Source organism: Melozone crissalis, unplaced genomic scaffold, assembly GCF_028551555.1.
Source record: "Melozone crissalis strain CALT ecotype California unplaced genomic scaffold, PUWL_Pcris_2 ptg000018l_1, whole genome shotgun sequence".
NCBI classification, from domain to species: domain Eukaryota; kingdom Metazoa; phylum Chordata; class Aves; order Passeriformes; family Passerellidae; genus Melozone; species Melozone crissalis.
The window spans coordinates 36,678,480-36,698,280 of record NW_026535796.1 but is presented as its reverse complement, the minus strand read 5'-3'; the positions used below and the strand labels follow the sequence as shown (position 1 = coordinate 36,698,280).

The window sequence follows — 19,801 nt, the reverse complement described above, 5'->3', positions numbered from 1 at the left end:
TAAGAAAAAATGAGGACAGAAATCCAATTTTCCCTATTTCCCTGAATATGTGGCCTCTCATTTTGTCTGGGTGAAAAGGAGAAAGATCTTGTGTGCTGTGGATAAATGTAGGCAACACCAAGACAACCATGACACAGAGCTGAAGTGCAGAGAGTAGATGTATTCCATCATCTTGCTGGCTGGAGGATTCAAAAAAAATCAAGTAGAGACACATAGACTGCTAGGCTCATATTGGCAGGGGCAAAACACAGTGAGGCCTGAGTGCTGCCTTACATATCAAGGGGGGCCTGGAACACGTGCGTGCAAACCTTCACTGGGCTGTGGTTTACAATCTCTGCACTTCTTATCTCCTTTCCCTGCTTACACAGAGGCCCCAAGTCTCTAAGAAGAATGCTTTTAAGTCTTTCACAGTTTTCTGTTATCTTGTGAGAAAATGTCACTTCTTCAGTAGACAAAAAATAACCAAAACAAACACAGATACATGAATTCCCGACACTGTTTTCTAACATCTCCTCGGTGCAAGATTGATCTCTGAATGAAAACAATTCTAATTCCAATTTAGTTTTCTCTCTTGCCAATCTTCTCTTTTCCAACCCTTTCCTCCCCACAGATCTTCATTTCCATTCATGAACTGTGCTGCTGTCCTTGTTTTAAATATTCAAACATGATTAGTCTTAGAGTACTGGAAGGAATTCCTCTCTAAAATCACAGACTTAAAGAATATCTACTGCTCCATTAATATTGGAACCTATGAAGTTAAGCCCATAAGGAGGAAGGATATTTGAACAATTCTGATCTCATCAATTAGCAGGACAAACTGCATTTCACAATTTCTTTTACAGTAATCAGGCATAAGTACTATACTTAAAGACACATAAATGTATGATCCTAATTTCAAGCTGTAATCAACAGACTGCTTTGGTGTAAAGATTAATCCCAAAAGGTCCATAAAGATTGAAGACCAAATTGATTATCAGTAAATTCATTAAGCAGGGTTTCCACTTTTATCATTTATCTTCTATGAATTGGTGAGTTGAAAATATTGAAACTTGTGAGCTTAAAAAGTTATGGCTTTTGAAAAGCAGCTCTAGGAAAACTGTCAGTAGTTTAAGCTGCCTAAAATGCAGATAAAGCCAAAGAGTATACTTCAAATGCCTAGTAAGGTAGTTCTCAGATATCTGTGTCTGTGAGAGCTGATTTTAAATTACTTCTGAAATGCAGCTTCAGAAAATAGAAAAATCATGGCATACAGCAGTGTTACAATTCTGAGTCCTTCTGGGCATTAAGTGCTTTTAAGGTATAAGAAAACCTGAGACAGTTAGAAGGCATTTTTGTTAACCATTGATGCAAAAAGGCAAAAGGTGTCCCGAACAAACATTTTACTTTGCAGTCCTAACTGAAATTACTTAGAGATGCTCATTAAAAAAGAAAAAAGAGTATGCTGCTATTTACCCACAATCTAATAGAATTATTAGTGGAGTATTTACAAAAGTATTCAAAGTTGCTTTACAAACTCTATTCTTGGAAATACAAAAACCATTTAAATAACTGTCTTATTTGTGCTTTAAAAACACTTGATGTTTGACATTTTTAGTTCTGGCACTCAGAGTAGGAATTTAAAATGTACTAGGTTTACAATCAAATCACCACCTGACTGTCCAAGAACAGCAATTCACTTTTCATTTTTAATGAAAATACACAAAAAGTTTATCTCATCACGAATGGGTATGCAGAGAAAGTCACTTGATTTTATAAAGATATGTGTCAAGACTTACAGATAAATATGAACTTATGTTTAGCTGCAAAACTATAACTACTTTCAAATCCAAATGTATCTAAAAATGAAACTAATAGTAAGAACTATTCAAATATTAGGCTAATTAATTGAGACACATGTTTGCCAGCTAACTTTCAATTGTTAAAATTGTTTGAATTTGGTAACATTAAAAGAAGCACAAACATTTACATATTGAAGTGGAATCTAAATTTCATTCACCAGACGTGTTTTTCATACCTGCCTTGCAATATTGATACATTCTTGAGTCTGTTTAAACCCAGAATTCAGAAATTGCAAATCTGGTTTTAGAGTAGGAATACAATCATGTTATGTTGTGATACCTGCAAAGACTAAGGATATCCAGGTCAGCAATTGTGAAATGTTTTAAATAAGCTTTTTTTTTCATTGTACTGTGTAGGGGGATAGAACATAGAATGTAATCTTACCCCCTAAAGAGTTGCAGCTGAGCCAATTATTGAGGATTAGGAGCAGGCCTGATGTTAACAGGCCACAACTGTAGCCAATGAGAAGAGTGTTATAAAAGAGTGGGTTGGTGAGAACTGGAGTCAGCTGGTTACTGTGAGGACAAGGATGAGTCAGTGCCCAGAGGAGATGCCTGCAAGAAACATCGAGGAGGTACGGAACTCTAGGGATATGGAACCCTTGCAATGTACTGATAATAGAGCTTCTGCAATATAATGACAGCATATTGTAGTAACCTGGGCCCCCTCTCTCTACCTTCTGTGATTTCACAGCTACCTTAGCTTCTCTCACTTGTTCATCTGCTTCCATGTTTTATTCTCCTCCTGCAGCCAAACCATCCATGTTATCCCATCTGCATGCACCTGTTTAAGCCTTTGCACCCCTGGCACCAGAAAACTGGCTTAGGCTCCCAACAGTCTACTCCCTACCTCCACACTGCAGGTTTTAACAGGATTATTTTGCTCAGCTCTATCCCAGCTCTGAAATTCACTGCAGGTACGCAGCATTCCCCCACCCATCTCTTCAGTATTCCTCTCCATGTGCTTCTCTCTTCTTCCTGCAGTGCTGGATCCCCTGGCCTGGCAGGATGAGCTGTCCAAGAGAAGGGCAGCCCTTGCCCAGAGGATGGAGGGGCTGCTCTGCCCCTGGCTTCATCTCCCTGCAGGGCTGCAAGTGCTCCCCCAGCAGCTCTCCAAATAACGTCATATATATGAGGGCAAGCCACTTGAACCATAACCTTTGGCCTTGTTCCCAAATGCGAGAGGGCTTTTAATGTGGTTGTCTAAGAGGAGAATGCTTTATGAGCTAGGAGAAGAGAGTAGGGAGAGACCAGGGGAGGGTGAGCCAAGACACAGAGAAAGGAGGAAAAGAAAGAATGAGGTTCTGTTTGCGGGAATGTTTCCCTGAGAAACAGAGACCTAATTACAACAGGTTTTTATTTAGTGTAATGTAGTGTACTAGTGTACTAGTAAGGCAACTACAGAGAGACACTGATTGTTAATCAGACCCTTTCACAACTACACTTACAAAAAAATACATACTTACGTAATTGTATGAGAGAGACAGATCTGAATTTGTAAACAGACATGCTTAAAAAAGATAAATACAAAGGGAAGAAACAAGAAATCATTGTGAGACCGATTTAACACAAATGAAGAGAGAAAAAAACAGCAGAAGTGTGTTCCTTCTTTACATCTTTATAGAGTGGAAATTTTGCCATTAATTACCAGCAAAATGAGATGTGACTCATTAAAATACAGCAGGTGATCAGTATCTTTACTTTGCAGAAGTTGCTCAGTACTTGAAAGGCATGGATGCATAAAAATATGACCCTTATAAAATATGGGTCATAAAAATATGCTTGAAGAGCTGAGGTTTGGAAGGAACAGAAAGTCAGGACAGAGGTACATGAGCCAAATAAGCACTGAGAAAATGGGTTGCTGAAGATCAAGGCTGAAGTGCACTAACTAAGCTTGGCAGACAGATCATGATGAACACAGGATGCCTATTCACATAACACATGGCTTAAAGCAAAGCATTAGTTTCTTCCTTCCACAAACACTGAATTTTCTCTTGAAAAGTTTTTATGTCTAAAAACAAATGTTTTCAGAATGAAACTGTGTATATAAGTTTCAGTTAGGGTAAAAAGATTATTTATATAAAGCTGCACTTTATGAAAATTCAAAGAAAAGCTGCAAAAATAAAACTGTGAAATGACTTTTTAAAACTGTTAATCTCAACCTCCTTTAAAATACTTTGTGATAATCTTAACCTACTATTATTTTAGCAATAATACTTTAAAAATACTATGTAAATGCTTTAGATTAATGCATAGCACAAGTTGCAAATTTATCCTTGTATTATCCCACTGTTTGGAAGGTAAATCAAACTCAACAGTGATAGGTTTTAACAAATCAGGACTTATAGAAACAATTCATAAAAACTGTCAAATCTATAAATTGCTTTCTTTCACAGCATATATGCAACTGTCTAACTTGCCAGATGCTAGGATATCCCCTGATTAAATTATGCATGTGCCTTACTTCCAAACAGATTTTATAAACCTGGTAAGTTCTTTTAAGTGGTAGAGGTGGCCCTTCTTTGAGGGCTATCTGCAAAGTCTTGGGGTTTTCCTATAACTTTTGTGAGCAGAGTTCTGATGTCTTGTCCTGGGTAATATTTTTGGCTCTCGTGCAGGAAAAAAAAAAATCTTGTATGCTGTCTCCAGTTTCTCTGTAGTGAGAAATAGAAGGGGTCCCACGTTACCATACCCTTGTATAGTGGAGCAGGAAGCATTCCCTCCATGGCCTCCCCACAAGGCTGTGCCAGGGGTGACATGAGCCTGGGAACTCTGCTGACTCCTGCACAGACCTGCAGCTTTCAGTCGTGGACAGCACATCCAGGCCTGGGGGCTGCAGTGGGTGTGATTTTGGAGCTTTCTGGAGCATTTTATCTTTAATTTCTAATAAGGTGAGCCACAAAAGAAGTGCCATATGAGGAATTTGTATCACAGTGGCAGGTACTTTATTCATTTCTGATAAAATGTGCTGCCAGTCAATGTTTCACTAAATGTTCATTTGCATTAAACAAGAATTTTACAGACACAACAACTATGAAAGAGGAAGAGAGAACATGGACACGACAGGCTTAGGTAAAAACATCAACATAATAGGAAATGGTATTATAACCAAAGGTAAGTACTGATATCACATATCACACCAAAGCCTTGCTGTGAAGCTCAGGAATACTACTGGAGCATGTTGTTGGCCTGAAGTAGATCTCAGGATCCTTGCACTCTGCTTCTAGATATGCCAGTCAGGCTCATGTTCTCTTACAGGAGTCACACTTTCCAGCATTAGTTTCTCTCTTTATCTTCATTAACAATAATTATATTTTTCTCCTGTAACTTTGTTAGTCTTTCTGATTCACACTGTGTAAAGTAGAAGGAAAAAGAATTATAGAAAATACAGCAGTGTTAAATCATCATCTAATTCAGTCTCTTTCTCTGAGTGAAGATTAAATAGATCTATGGAATTTCAGATCATACAGCCTTAAAGGCCTGCAGTGGTAGAGACAATGTCTCCAGGAAAACAATTCTAGTGTTTATTACTATAGGAATAAATACCAGCCATAGGATTACATTTCCTAGAGGCTGCCATGTGTCTTGTCTAATCTACTTTAACCTTATAAATACATTTTCAAACATTAGTGTGAAAATGGGTGGTAGTTTTCACCTCTTGCAACAACCTTAAAAAAATCAATCTGCCTCTGGCATGTTTTCTTTCTGGACACAAAAGACCTTTCTCAATTACTGTGTTTTCTGGATCCATGGTGACCAACAGTGCTCTCCCATGGAACCTCTGCAAACAAAGATCTCTGAAATATGCCAAATTCAGCTGAGCCTTACAACAGTGGCACACTTTCCAATCCCCCTTTTGGATCAGTAATGGAAACATGGAAGAGTACCAGATACAGGAGGGGTCCTTTGGAGCTCTCTCTTCAATACATTACATTCTCATTTTGACAGGGTGCAGATGGATGACAAGAATTCTCTGGATGCATCCCAGCAGTTCTGTAACTGCCCTTAGCGTGTCACTTGGTGTGGATTGGTCAGAACAGAAGAACAAAAAGGTGCAGAAACACTTCCCAGAAGCTTTTTCCATATTATTCTTGTTCCACTTAATAACCATATAAACACTCTTCATTTTACTAGTGCACTTTCAGAATGATTACTTATTCTTCATGTCTCCAGGTGGTGCCATTTTGCTCTGTGCTTTGCTCCTTCTGATTTTATTTCTTATGCTTATATTACTGTTTTACACTTACCTGCAGTAAATTGACAGAAATAATTCTTAGTTACCATTTTATTTCAACTTGACATCAAGTTCATTATGTACTCCCACTAGTTTCTCAGTACATTTATCTACATTTCTATGGGAAGACACAGAAGGGAATCAAAAAGATGTATGGAAAACAAGCACAATGAAATAAGCTCAAAAAAGAGACTGACTCACTCCACATTATGGAGAAAGGAAATGAAAAAAGGAATATTTAGCTACATAGGAGACAGGAATGATGAACATCATCGTGTGTATTATATTCCAAATTTATCTCATGACTGTATTCATTTATTTAATTACAGTACTTACATGTGAGTGACTTTGCTTAAACTGTTGAAGGAATGGGCCTCCAGACTCTGAAGTGTTTCATCTATAGAGATGTAACTAAACACCAGCAAACAGAAAAATAAACAGGTCTCAGACACTGGGAAGCCACAGCTAGTGCCATCATGCCACTTCATTTGTCATGTCATTTTTCTCATCCAGGTATGATGGCACTCAGAAAGAGAGCAGGATTTAAATCAGATCAACACTTGGCAGCAGCCACAAGGCTGCTTATTTTCCCAGCCCTTATTTTCTTCCTTCTCCCTCTCTCCACCTTTCTTTGCTTTTTTCCAACCTCAGCATCCCCCAGATTGCTGCCCCTGTTGTCCTCTGCTGCTGATGGAGAGCAGCTTGGTGACCCGTGGGGCACTTCAGGAGAGGACAGCCAGGAGCAGGTAAGGCCCTGGAGACTGAGCTGAGGCTGGGCTGTGTCAGTGGGCACTGAGGGCACAGGAGGTGCAGACACGTGTGGGCTGTGGGGCAGCAGAGTGCCCAGGGTGGGAAAGGCACTGTGCTGCACAGGGGAATTGTGCTTTACATGGGGCTGCTGGCAGAGAGCGCTCTGGGGTGCTCCTTTGTGGGGAGGAACTGCGGAGAAAACACTTTGAGGAGCCACAGAGCGGGTGTTTGTGAGGTACTCATGAATGTGACCCCAAAGCATCATCCTAAACCCAGAAAAAATGTTCCTTATCCTTGACCTCAAAAATACTGAACATTCAATATGTTCTTAAGTTGGCAGAAAGTACCAGGTGAATCCCTTGTACCAAGATTTAGTGTATTTGCCTTATTAACAGTGTAAACCAGAAATTGCAATTGCATTTGAATATCCTATAAAACCTTTATTCAGTGATGCCTTTCTGACAGGAATTAGCTTTGTAATTAAGCATGTAATTTAAATGTTTTTTCTTTCATTCATGTGGAAAAGCAGCACAGAGGGGGAAAAAATCTCTACTCCTGGCTATCAAGAGTACATAGCCATGCATTCATTTAAGAGAAATTGTAGCTCTAAAATTTTTGTTTAAACAAAGTTCATAAAGAGGAGAACTAAATCTTCTATTCAGTACAGATAAAAACATGTTTATTTGTGGAAATCATATAGTAGACATCATATAGCAAAATGAGCTGCTGTATTTTGAATAATAAACACAGTATATAATCCCCTGTTGAAACTTCAGAACATTTTCTAGATGAATTTGCAAAACCAGGAAAGATCTGGTAATTTTCATTGCACAGAAATTATGGGCTGGGAGAGGCAAATGAGACATGTGGTACATTAGAGGCCAAGACATATACATAAAAGTTGTATTTAAAAGACAAGTACTGATTCCCCAACCTGAAGTTTATATCAAGAGGGTGGGAGTTCATGTTTTGTGGTAGTAGTAATGCTACAAGAAATATCCAGATGGACATTGACACTATTAAAATTTCAATTGCAGTGGAGCTTTTGGAGCCAAAGAAGGGCTGACACCCTTTTATATTGAATCAAACTCTGTTCTAAACTAAGTTTATCCTTTTTATATATAATATTATACAGCATGTGAGGGATATCCCTCCCTCTCCAACAAAAACCTAAACAACACCCTATCTGATTAAACTGAGATGGTAAATGAAGCTGCAGATATCAAAGAACAATTACTTTAAAAGATTTTAGGAAGTCTTTATTTCAATATATCTGGATGAAATATGAAATATAATAGGTGAGGGGGACACTCAGAGACACAGCAGGAGTTCAGGACCATGGACACTGGGGTACTTGAATTGTGAGGGGGTAAAACCCCAGGGATTCCTTTGTTCAGGATCCCTCCTTGGAGAAACCAAACCCTAATATTTTCATTTCAGAAATTTTTATACACAAAGACAAAATTTTGGAGAAGGAGAGTAATTTTTAAAAATTTCAAAGAATAGTATCAGAAACTGAACAGAACTTACATCCTAGAGATGTTGGGGAGATTGGAAAAAGCATCACTTGGAATTTTTCTTAGATGAGTCTCCAAAAATCTCCTAGAGAAACAAAAATTTGGCAGTTAATATCCTCTGGTAGCTACAATTTAAGATTAAAAAGTCCTACACAGCTTCAGATCTGCTCCAATGTTATGTTCTTATCTTGCCATGTCTCTGTGTTGCCATCTTTGCCTCATTTCTATTCCTGTTTCATTATGTGGCTTTTTTTGTTTGCTGTGCTCCATCAATCTAAATTGCAGCTTTCTGCATCATTCCTCCCAAGAACTCAGTGGTGACAATGGACCTTCCAAAACCCAGAGCATGGCCAGCAGAACATATTTGCCCATTGAAGTTAATGAAGTATTAAGAGAATTCTTTTAATAATTTCAGTCTCCACAACAATATCCCATCTCTCATTCTGAGCAAGAAGTTCAGGCATGTCAGCCAAAATTGAATTAGAGCAATTGCAGCTACCTCCCCAGAATTCTTCATTTTCTTTGTAATAAATAGTACATTCTTCCTCCTCAAACACCTGATGCGGGGGTGGCATGTACCTTACCCATCTGCGGGAGATTTCAGAAAAACCCACAATATTTAAGGGAGATACTTATCAATAGCTAAGCTTTAAAAAAAATGAATCTCTAGCAGACTTACGCCTCTAAATAAGAAAGCAGGAAATGCTTTTGAAATTCAGGCTATGATAGCTGTTAAACTCACAGTTACAACATGTTGCTGTTAATCTTTGGTTTTCCAATACAGTTTGGGAATACACTTACAGAGCATCTATTGAATAATAATCAAGAACAAATGATAAACTTTCCCCCTAGCTGCTATTTAACAATTAAAGAAAAAAGAAATAAACAAATTAGGATGATTTCCTGATTCTGTTTTGTTTCATAATGCCAAGTATCTCATTACTACAATTATATTTCATTTACATAGCCAAATATATTATCATCTTGAGATTTATCAAGCTTCTGGAATTTGCATACAAGAAATAAAGCTGTAGAATTAGAGTTTAATAATAACATATGCAGAAATTCTCCAAGGTTTTGTCTTGAATTAAAGTATAAATTAGGAGAATGTATATTCCTATAATCCCAAGGGAAGAACCTACTTCCCCAGTCTACTTTCTCTACTCCATATATTTGTTACAAGAATGAGAAAAGACTTCTACTTTTCCAACAGTGGGTTGATGTTTCTCCTGACCTCAATACATCTGGCTCCAAACAAGCTCCCAACCATGGGAATGTCAATTGGTCCAGAGGTTATGTCCATATGGATGTTATTTTAACATCCACAGCAGTATCAGTGATATTACTTCAGTAAGATATATTAGGGAAGTAAGTATATATATTTTTACCTAGTTGTCTCTTAATTTTAAAAGCATATCAACAAAACACAATAAGTAAATACATACCACCCAAAGAATTTCAGATTGAAATTATATGATTTATAATTGGAATCATCTCAACAAAAGCTTTATGTATTTTAATGAACTATTTTCCACCAATACAGGGGGGAAAATTTACCATATGTCAATATGAAAGAGTTTGTCAATTTGAAACAAAGTAAAAAATTTTCCATTCAAAATTCATTTTTCTGAGAAAATTATAAGAAGCAATGACCTTTAGCTTTTTATATAAGAGAAATAAATATGACAACAAAGTAATGGCTAGGTAAACAGCTATTGACACATTCATTTCTAGTTTTTTATGTCCAATTAAATCCAACACTAACAAAAATATATTTTAAATTTTTCTGATATAAATGCATTATAGTCTTTCATTGGTGCAAAAATAGCTATAAAAAGGCATTTCACATAGTGAAATTTGTGCTAAGCTTACCAGAAGATGATTACCACCTAGTGTCCAATGCTAGTATTACCAATGTAGTAGGAAGGAGGGAATGATTCACACAGCAAAGGAACTCTGCAAGTGGGGAATCACTTCTGAATATGCAAGACTACATAGCTGCTTTCCTGTTAAAGCAGTCCAACAGAATAACATAAAGTATCCCTCAAAACTGGCCCAGCCCTAAGTAATTAAAGAAATACTGGATTCCTTCAAAATGAAATTGTACAGGTCGGTGTTTGGGACAGGTAGGTACTGAAAGTAATCTCTTACTGCTAATGTATCCTCTGCCTACAAACTGAGGTACATATGGACACTCTCAGACTGACAGGAGAGAATTTAGGTTGGCTACTTGTGAATTTATAGCAAATAGAAAACACCAATCCACAATGTTGGAGCTTATCCTTGCTCAGTTTGTGATCATCCAGTGCTTCTGACTGGATTGAAATAAAAAAGACTTCACAGGAAGGAATGATCCCATTCTCAGCCAGTTTTCAGATGACACCAAGATGGGCAGGAATGTTGATCTGCTGGAGGGTAGGAAGGCTCTCTAGAGGGTCCTGCACAGGCTGGAGTGATGGGCCAAGGCAACTGTGGGAGGTTCAACAAAGCAAAGTGCCAGCTTGCTGTGTGCCCTCCCAGCTCCTTGTGCACCTCCAGCCTGCTGGGGTAGCATGAGAAGCATGAAAGGCTGTGGCACTCTAAGCACTGCTCAACAATAACTAATACATCCCTGAATAACCAACTTTTTTCCCAGCACAAATCCAAATCCAATCCAATCCACAGCACCCTATTTGGTACTATGAAGAAAATTAGCTCTATTTCAGCCAAAATCAGGCCACTTCTCTGCAACTTTTTTTTTTTTCTTTTCATTTGCATCCAGGCCACTTAAGTTCTTTGCCTGGCAGCGCAGCCTGAGGAAATGGAGCATTATTGAAGTAGAGGATAGACCAAAGAGGCACTGAAATGTACTGGACATACATCAATCCATGGGACCTGAGATGTTGCACCTAAGGGCAATGATATCCATGATATCATTCTAAGGCTACCCTATCATCTTTAAAATATCATGGTGATCAAGGGAGGTTATGTCTGAAAAAAAAATCAGCATTCAGTGAGGCAAAAAGGAGGATCTGAGGAAACACAGAGTAGTCGCTGCTATGTAGTTATTTTTTGTGTGCAAGTAATTTCATACATTTGAATGTCCTTTTGCAGATGCGATGTACATGATCAGAGGCAAAAAAAAAAAATCCTTTATTTTCATCTATATTTCTATCTTAATAATTCATACATTCAGTTTGACTTTTTGACCTCTGCTGAGCAGCTGGCAGCAATTATAGGCACTTAGTGGTTCTCTGATTAAAAGCAACAGTAGCCAGCAATTACAGCCTATTCTTACTCTCTTTCCCTGTAGGAAGTGAGCCTCTTCTGACTGCTCTTTTCTGAAATTTCATGATCCTGTTTGAACTCTCTTTGCAGAAATGTATAGGCTTTTAGTTCAATATTTCAGAAACACAGCTCTTCTCTATTGTAGTTAGAGTACATTTTATAGCAAGCCATCATAAAAGTTTAAAGTTCAGGGTAAAAGAGGCAGCAGTACCGAGTTTAGGTCAAAATCAAAATTTAGTTCAAAAGTAATGAAATAGGTACGTCTCTGATCACAATGCACAAAAATACGAGGGTGTAATGTTTTAATATGGCAATCAGGTGAAGTTCCAGGCAACCGGAAAGGACAAAGCATTGAACGAAGCATTGAATCTTTTAAAAGGCTGGAGAGGAGGACTGGGGTAACTGTTGACCTGTCAGCCTCATCTCTGTTCCCGGGAAGATCCTCCCACAAGCTATGCTAAGGCACATGGAAAACAGAGAGGTGATTTGAGACAGACAGCACAGCTTCACCAAGGGCAAATCCCATCTGACCAACCCGGTGGCCTGGGAATGACTACATCAGGGGACAAGGGAAGGGCTGCAGATGTCATTTATCCAAGGCTCCAAGTGCACAGGGCAAGGGAGGGGATTCTGCCCCTCTTCTCTAGTGAGACTCCACCTGGAGTACTGTATCCAGCTCTGGAGTACTAAGCACAGGAAAGATGTGGACCTGCTGGTGCAGGCTCAGTGGAGGACCATGAAAATTATCAGAGAGCCGGAACTCCTTTCTGTGAGGAAAGGTTGAGCTGGAACCCCTCTCTGTGAGGAAAGGTTGAGCTGGAAGCCCTCTCTGTGAGGAAAGGTTGAGCTGGAACCCCTCTCTGTGAGGAAAGGTTGAGCTTTTCTTCTGCTGGGCTTTTTCAGCCTGCAGAAGAGAAGGCTCCAGTGACACTTTATTGCAGCCTTCCAGTACTAAAAGAGGGCTTCTAACGAAGCTGGGGACACACCTTTTGTAGTGCCTGCTGCAATAAGGCAGGGCATTATGATTTTAAACTAAAAGATGGTCAATTCAGACTAGATGTAAAGAAGACATTTTTACAATGACCATGGTGAAATCCAGGCACAGATTGCTCATAAAGGTGGTAGCTAAATCACCTCTGGAAGCATTCAAGGTCAGGCTGGATGGTACTCTGACCAACCTGATCCAGTTGAAGATGTCCCTGCTCCTTCAAGAGGTGGTTGGACTAGATGGTGTTCAAAGGTGCATTCTAACCCAAACTATTATATGAGTCTATGATAAATTATAGTATTAGGTTTCAATTCAATTCAATTATTCAATTCTATATTTATGTATTGACTTATTTGTGAGAAAAAAATAGCTTAATCTTTTCATGTTGTGTGATTCAACCTTTCTTCATAAAGACTGCCATTTAAAAAGCCTATTTCTTTGCATTCACAGAGATGACACTCACTGGCTGGAGTTCAATAGAGAACTAATCTTCTTTTAGTATGTGTCAGCAGCTCATTTAGGCTTAAATTGTAGTGTTTACTATAGCTGGTCTCATTGCTTCATTGCTTGAGTCCCTAGCATTGCACTTTGCAAAATCCTGAGTGTTTCCCATTGACTTGGGTGAGGTACCAGGGCACTGGCTGGTTTGCACAATCTCAAATAGAATAAAAGGTATTGACATAAAATGGCCTTTTGCAGATGGCTCACTTCTCATTTTTGAGTAAAACAAGCTACTTTTTCTACTCTCTAAATTTTGGCTACCACATAGTAGCCACCTAAGTGTGGTTAAGAAGCTGCTATGCTATTAGCAGCTTCGTAATACATATTGTTAATTTTTTTGAGACTCTTTATTGTGTAGTCTGTGAACATAAGGATATGTAAGGGCTGAGTCCAGCAGAACACAAAAGCATGTTTAAAGTTGAGTGTTTGAGGAACTGAGATTGTATCTCATTTTCCCTATTCCTGGTTTGGGAGGTTAGCATTTCACAGTAGTCTCTCTGAACTGCATGTGGGAAGGTTCAGTCACACTTGGTGATGAAGGCAGATCATTTAGACATTTTAAGAACACTTCCTGAGACAGTCCAACTTTCAATATATAATTGAAATCTAATATCACCTTTTATATATAATATCACCTTTGATAGATTGTTTGGAGGTTCTGTAAACCCATGTTAAGGAAAACATCAAACATTTCTTGATTTTGCAAACATAAACAGACTGTTTGAGTCAGATTCATGAAAAGTTGCCCTCTCCACTGATATTAGCTATTTGCAAAAAAATCTGTAAATTATTCCTTAGTAGTCACATGGATTTTTTTTTTTTTTGCAAAATTTAAATTTTTCTTTCCGTTTACAGATGTATTAATAAACTCTGTTTCCCAATGCAAGAGAAGGCTGTTGTGTGTGCTTCTGAAGTGTAATGGGTTGGAAATGTTATGCCAAAAGAAAACACTGTAATGAAAACTGATTATAATAGCAATTCAAGATTCAGTGTAGTGTAACACTTACAAAATCAGTCTGTTAAACCACTGTTGAAATCAACTCCAAAAATAAGAGTTTTTTTAACTCTGGTATAAACAACTCTTTTGCTACTATGATGATCAAAACTCATCATCTTCTCAAACAAGGAAATGATACAAATTAATTTTTACTGCCTTATCAGCAGTGTCTTCTGTAAAAATGTGTGATATTCTCATTGAGGTTAATCTCTTCACAGCATTTAAAAAAGAACTACTTGCAGTCCTCCTGCTTTCTGTTGAGCAAACTATGTGTGTAGTTCAAAAATGCTGAAGTAATGCCTGTTTCTACATTTTTTGGTTTGTGCTTGTACAGTTCCTAGCACTTGATAGGTTTCTGTGTCACGACACAGGAAATTTAAATGTTCCAAATGTTACAAGAAATGTTGCTGATCCAATGACTGATAAGGAATGAAAGAAAATATTGTATTCAATGTTCACAAGGTATTATTTTGGTAATATTTCTCTATTCCCTTAGTCCCTCAATCCTGTTCTTCATCTGCTCACTTTGAGTTGGCCTGTGTATATACAGAAAAGCAGTGCACAGTTTGTAAGTTACTTCAAGAACCCTTAGAACAGTGCTTCAATTTACCATTGGGATTATGGACAAATCCTTTCACAGTAACATTTCAATTTAATTGAGACAATAATACACACCAATTTTTTGACCTAGTGTATTGGATCTACTGTATGTCAAATGCAGGATTGCTGTGTGTCAATAGCAGGATTATAGAAGCAAAACGATGCCTTTCTAAGTAAAATATGTAAGTAAGTACAATAACAAGCATCAGAATTGACAACAAAGTATAGTTTTATGTAAAACACAATATTTAGGAAAAAATTTATGTTGCAGCCATGTACATAGAATTATTTCAATCATTATCTGAAAGGCAATTGATAAAACGATTTCATGGACTTGGTAAGTATAATGGTGTTTGGTAAAAAAATAATTATTTTAAGAAGGTTCAAATCTGGCTCTGTCTTCAGAAATAGTCAAATACTTTTACAAATGAAAAGAATCACTTATTTTTTGAAAATGAATTAATTGCAACTAAAGAATTATTTTGAAATGTGTAGCCATTCTATATTACCTACAGAATATACGGGATATATTGGCATCAATCAGAAGGCAGTACCCTACCTATGGCAAATTGGCAAATTTACAGGAGCAAATGCAGAACTGTAGCTTAGTATCCAATGTAAAGAGCATATTCTTGAAGACTGTACTGGTTTTGTATCTATTTATATACCAGTTCCTCTGTCCTTGCCTAACATCCTCTTGTTCAATTTCAATCAAATTTGATTATGTTGATATGAAAATAGCACCTGGGTACAGGATAGAAACCTTATTGAGGGAAGGGAAGGGAAGGGAAGGGAAGGGAAGGGAAGGGAAGGGAAGGGAAGGGAAGGGAAGGGAAGGGAAGGGAAGGGAAGGGAGAGATTAAGTTATTTTAGTAAGTGAATGTAGGAGATGTGATGCACACTGAATAAGAAGCAAAACTTTATTAGTTTTATTGTCAAAGAAAAAGAATTAAAACCAATTAGCAATAGATTTGTAAAATGAAAATAATTGAGAAGTGCATTGAGGTGATGCTGGGATCATGAATGTGTCATCAGAATGATGCCAAGAAACATATTACAATAATTCAAGAATTATGATGCAATTATATCTTTGAAAAAATGTTCCATGGGGTTTTGGTGATCTGTGTGTGTAAGCAAAAAAAAAAAATCTTATACTGAAAAAAGGTCATATTCAAAATTAATATCTGTGCATTCAGGAATTCTGGATAAGTACCTGCATTAACTATATTTAGATAAATAACAGTTAAAAATGAATACACTTTTCTGGCTTAAGTTCATGCCCCTTTTCTAGTAAAAGAGTTAGAAATAAACCTTTATTGGAATTTCTTGTAAGCATTTCTTAAAAAATGGTTTGCTCCATTCTTTTAAAGTAGTAAAAGAGAAATGAGAACAGCTCTGATTGAATAATCAGAATGAAACTTTAATTGGAGTTTCAAGATCCTGTGCATTGAAAAGAGCTCATCATCTCCACAAGCTGGCAAAGTGTTCCTAGTCTCACCAGTCTCTTAGTCCTACAAACCCTACAAACCTGAATAGCCACACAAAAAAGTTTTTAAATTGGCAATCTTGAGGTTCACTCATTACCATCAAGAAGCAGAATTACTTTGCCTAAAGTAACAAACTTGCTGCATTTAGGGAAAATTGTAGAGAGTTTAAACACAAACGGTGCAATATGTACAGCGACATATCTCACCTCAAAGAAGAGTTTATTTGTTCTTAAGGTTAACAGAAACTCCAATTATTTTGGAATCTTTTGGCTTTGATTCAGAACTGCTGCCCATTGTACAGAAAAAGATGAAAACATGACAGAATCAGGGGCACACACTTTACAATCTCACAAAATTCTGTGTGGTGTTTTAACTGCCACATGCAATAATCCCATCTGAAGCATCTGAAAGCACTCTGAACAAAAACCACATATAGGTAAATGTTATAACTCCCACTTAACATATGGAGGGAAAGAAATATTAAGACATTTGCAGAGAGCAAGGGACTACAGAATTGGGTACAGTCCACCAGACTTCAGTAATTCAAATAAGAGAATAGGAGGAAAATAAACACACTTTATCCAGAGAGAAAACTTCAAACTGAAGTAAAAAACTGTGGGGTTTTTTGTGTTTGATTGGGTTGTGTTTTGTTTTCTTGTTTGTTTGGGAAGGTTGTGTGTAAAAACTCTGTTTTCCTTATTTCCTCAGATAATTCTCTCACTTGCTTTCAAATAAAAGACTATGCGGCACATATTCTACCACTTCTACCATACACTATAAAATCAAAATTGTCATTACATGGAATATTTTCTTGACATGGCAGGGAGTACACATCTTGAGAAGTTTGCAATGGTCGCTCCAATAGGTGCACATTATTAAATTTCACCCCAAATAAACAGAAAAATATTTCTCTGTTGTTTTCATTAATTACTTTTCCCATGGAAATAAGATCTTCACTGGGTGTTTTTGTCTTTTCAAAACAATGGCTTATTATTTTACATCCCCCATTACTACAGGTGTTTAAAACACTAGAATTCCAGTGGCCAAAGTGCTTTATTTGTGGAGCTGTATGCAGAGAGGTACTTCTCAGCCATCAAACCAGCATATTTCAAAGGAAGTATCAAATTACATTATGTGATCTCATTGTTTCTATTAACTATTTTAAATGCCTGTACAAAGGTATTTTCTCCCATAAACTGAAACTGCTACATTTTCTAACTTATGGTAGATTTCAAAGAACATACTACTTGGTGCATGCCATAGCATTACTGCAATTTCAACCTAAATAAACTGTGTATATAAAAGTATAATAACAAAACAGTGTATAATTTAAAATATTATTAACTGAAATACTGCAGTCTAATCATCCACAAAATTAAAGGCAAGCAAAAATAATGGAAATAACATAAAATATTTTTTCTTTCTTTCTAGTCAAGTGACAAATTTAAGTTTTTACTTTCAGTGTTAAAAAATCTGAGAAGCACTCAAATAAGTGCAAATCATTTAATGGTTCTTATTTATATAAATGCCTGAGAATCATTATCAAGACATAAATGAATCAATCTGTTACTAGTTTACCTTGCAGTTAAATCAACTGAGTTTGAGTTCATTTACTTTATCAGAAAGTAATCTATATTTACAAATGAAACTTCCATAAAGACTATAAAACTTCCATACAGACTATAAAACTTTTGTACCTCAAGAAACAAAGTGAAAGGCAGGAGTGATTCATCTGCTCAGTTGCAGCTGGCAGGTGCCATTTCAGTCTCATTACAGTATTTGACTGACAGATATGACACAAGATGCTCATCTGGAGTGGCAGCAGGAACCCGGACAAGATCTCTTACTGTGCCCACAATGTACCAAACACTTAGGCTGAGCTACCTGAATTACTCCATCCCTTTGGCAAGCTCTAAATTTGCTGCTTTATCCCATACTCCACACTTTCATCTGAAGTGCCCTGTCTCCCAGACAGTATACTTGGATTCTCAGTTCTCATGGATTCCTTTTCTCTTCCTTTGACAAAGAAGCTGAAAATGCACAGAGGATTTTGTGGAAGTCTTTGTGAGGTGACCCATCCAGTTCCTATTTGTTTTTAATTACAAAATTGTGTTTGATCTACCTTTCCTGCCCCTCATGCCCTAAGCACTTGCCACACAGAATCCATCCAGCCTACTGCTCACTTTGCCCACAAACTGCCCAGTTACTTATTTTCCTACATTTTTCACAGAACTCTTAGGATCCAATGAACCATCTCTTCACAGCTCTTGAAGGTTTGAGAGTCACTTTTCCTACCTGTTCCTGCCACATGCAGAGTCTGCACACTGCTGTTCCACTGTCCTGTACTGCCCAGGTAATCTGCAGCACCTCTGCCCTCTCACCACCTCCTCATCTCACAGGACATCAGCTCAGAGCATCTCCTGCCTGCAAAGTGTGAACACCCACAGCTGGCTTCCCTAAACCATCCCCACGTACTCACAGGGTCTGGGTGTCCTCCGGGAGGCTGGGAATAAAGTAGATGTCCCTGCAAGTGATTTTGTAGTCCTCCCAGTCAGAGCACTCGCAGAAGGCTGAAGGACACCTCTCCGTGCCCCGGCTGCACAGCACCAGCACCAGCAGCAACTGGTGAAGGAAGGCTACCATGAGGCACAGCATCTTCCGCCGTCCCTCGCTTCTCCGAGGCGACGAGGAGATCCCAGAGCTGCACGGGCAGACCGCGCTGCCCCGCCGGGAGAAGCTGCCGGGGAAAGGCGGCACCTGTGCTGGACAACGCCGCCTCCTCACTAAGCGGGGTCAGGAAAGGTCTCGGCAAGCCCTGAGCGCCCTCGCCATCGGGCAGGGTCCTCTCCTCGCCCCGGCCCCGCGCCCGTCCGGCCAGCCATCCTGGACCTGGCCCCCGCTCCTCCGCACCCTTCCTGCGGGGTATCCCGGGGCCCGTTCCTCGGCAGTGCCCGCTCCCCGGCTCTCACCGCCCGCTCCCGGCTCCCACCGCCCGCTCCCGGCTCCCACCCCGGCTCCCACCGCCCGCTCCCGGCTCCCACCGCCCGCTCCCGGCTCCCACCCCGGCTCCCACCGCCCGCTCCCCGGCTCTCACCGCCCGCTCCCGGCTCCCACCCCGGCTCCCACCGCCCGCTCCCCGGCTCTCACCGCCCGCTCCCGGCTCCCACCCCGGCTCCCAGCGCCTGTTCCCCGGCTCTCACCCCGGCTCTCACCGCCCGCTCCCAGGCTCCCAGCGCCCGCTCCCCGGCTCTCACCCCGGCTCCCAGCGCCTGTTCCCCGGCTCTCACCCCGGCTCTCACCGCCCGCTCCCAGGCTCCCAGCGCCCGCTCCCCGGCTCTCAGCCCGGCTCCCACTGCCCGCTCCCCGGCTCTCACCCCGGCTCCCAGCGCCGCGCCGCTGCCGGACCCCGCCGCTGCCCGCGCTCCCTCCGGGGCCGCCTGCCGAGGGCGGCCGGCACCGCGCGGGGCCAGCGGGCTCTGTCCTGCCCAGCCCAGCCCTGCCCTGCCCAGCCGGGGCGAGCGCCGGCCGGCAGCGGGACCGGCCCGCCGAGCAGCCCCCAAAGGCAGCGGCGAAACGACGGACCCCGACCATTCCTCCTGGCATCTTTGCAAAAAGGAACAGG

General features: G+C 39.7%; 1 protein-coding gene across 1 annotated transcript in view; it reads right to left on the bottom strand.

Moving 5' to 3' along the window:
* The window catches only part of TSHR (thyroid stimulating hormone receptor), a 41,509-nt gene extending 22,675 nt beyond the window's left edge, over positions 1–18,834 (bottom strand). Inside the window, exons 1-3 of the mRNA XM_054275923.1 lie at positions 18,659–18,834; positions 8,353–8,424; positions 6,409–6,483 (exon numbers count right to left, since the gene is read on the bottom strand). Of these exons, the coding sequence (XP_054131898.1) occupies positions 6,409–6,483; positions 8,353–8,424; positions 18,659–18,834 (323 nt within the window). The remainder of the gene's footprint in view (positions 1–6,408; positions 6,484–8,352; positions 8,425–18,658) is intronic.
* Between the last annotated feature and the right edge of the window lie 967 nt (positions 18,835–19,801).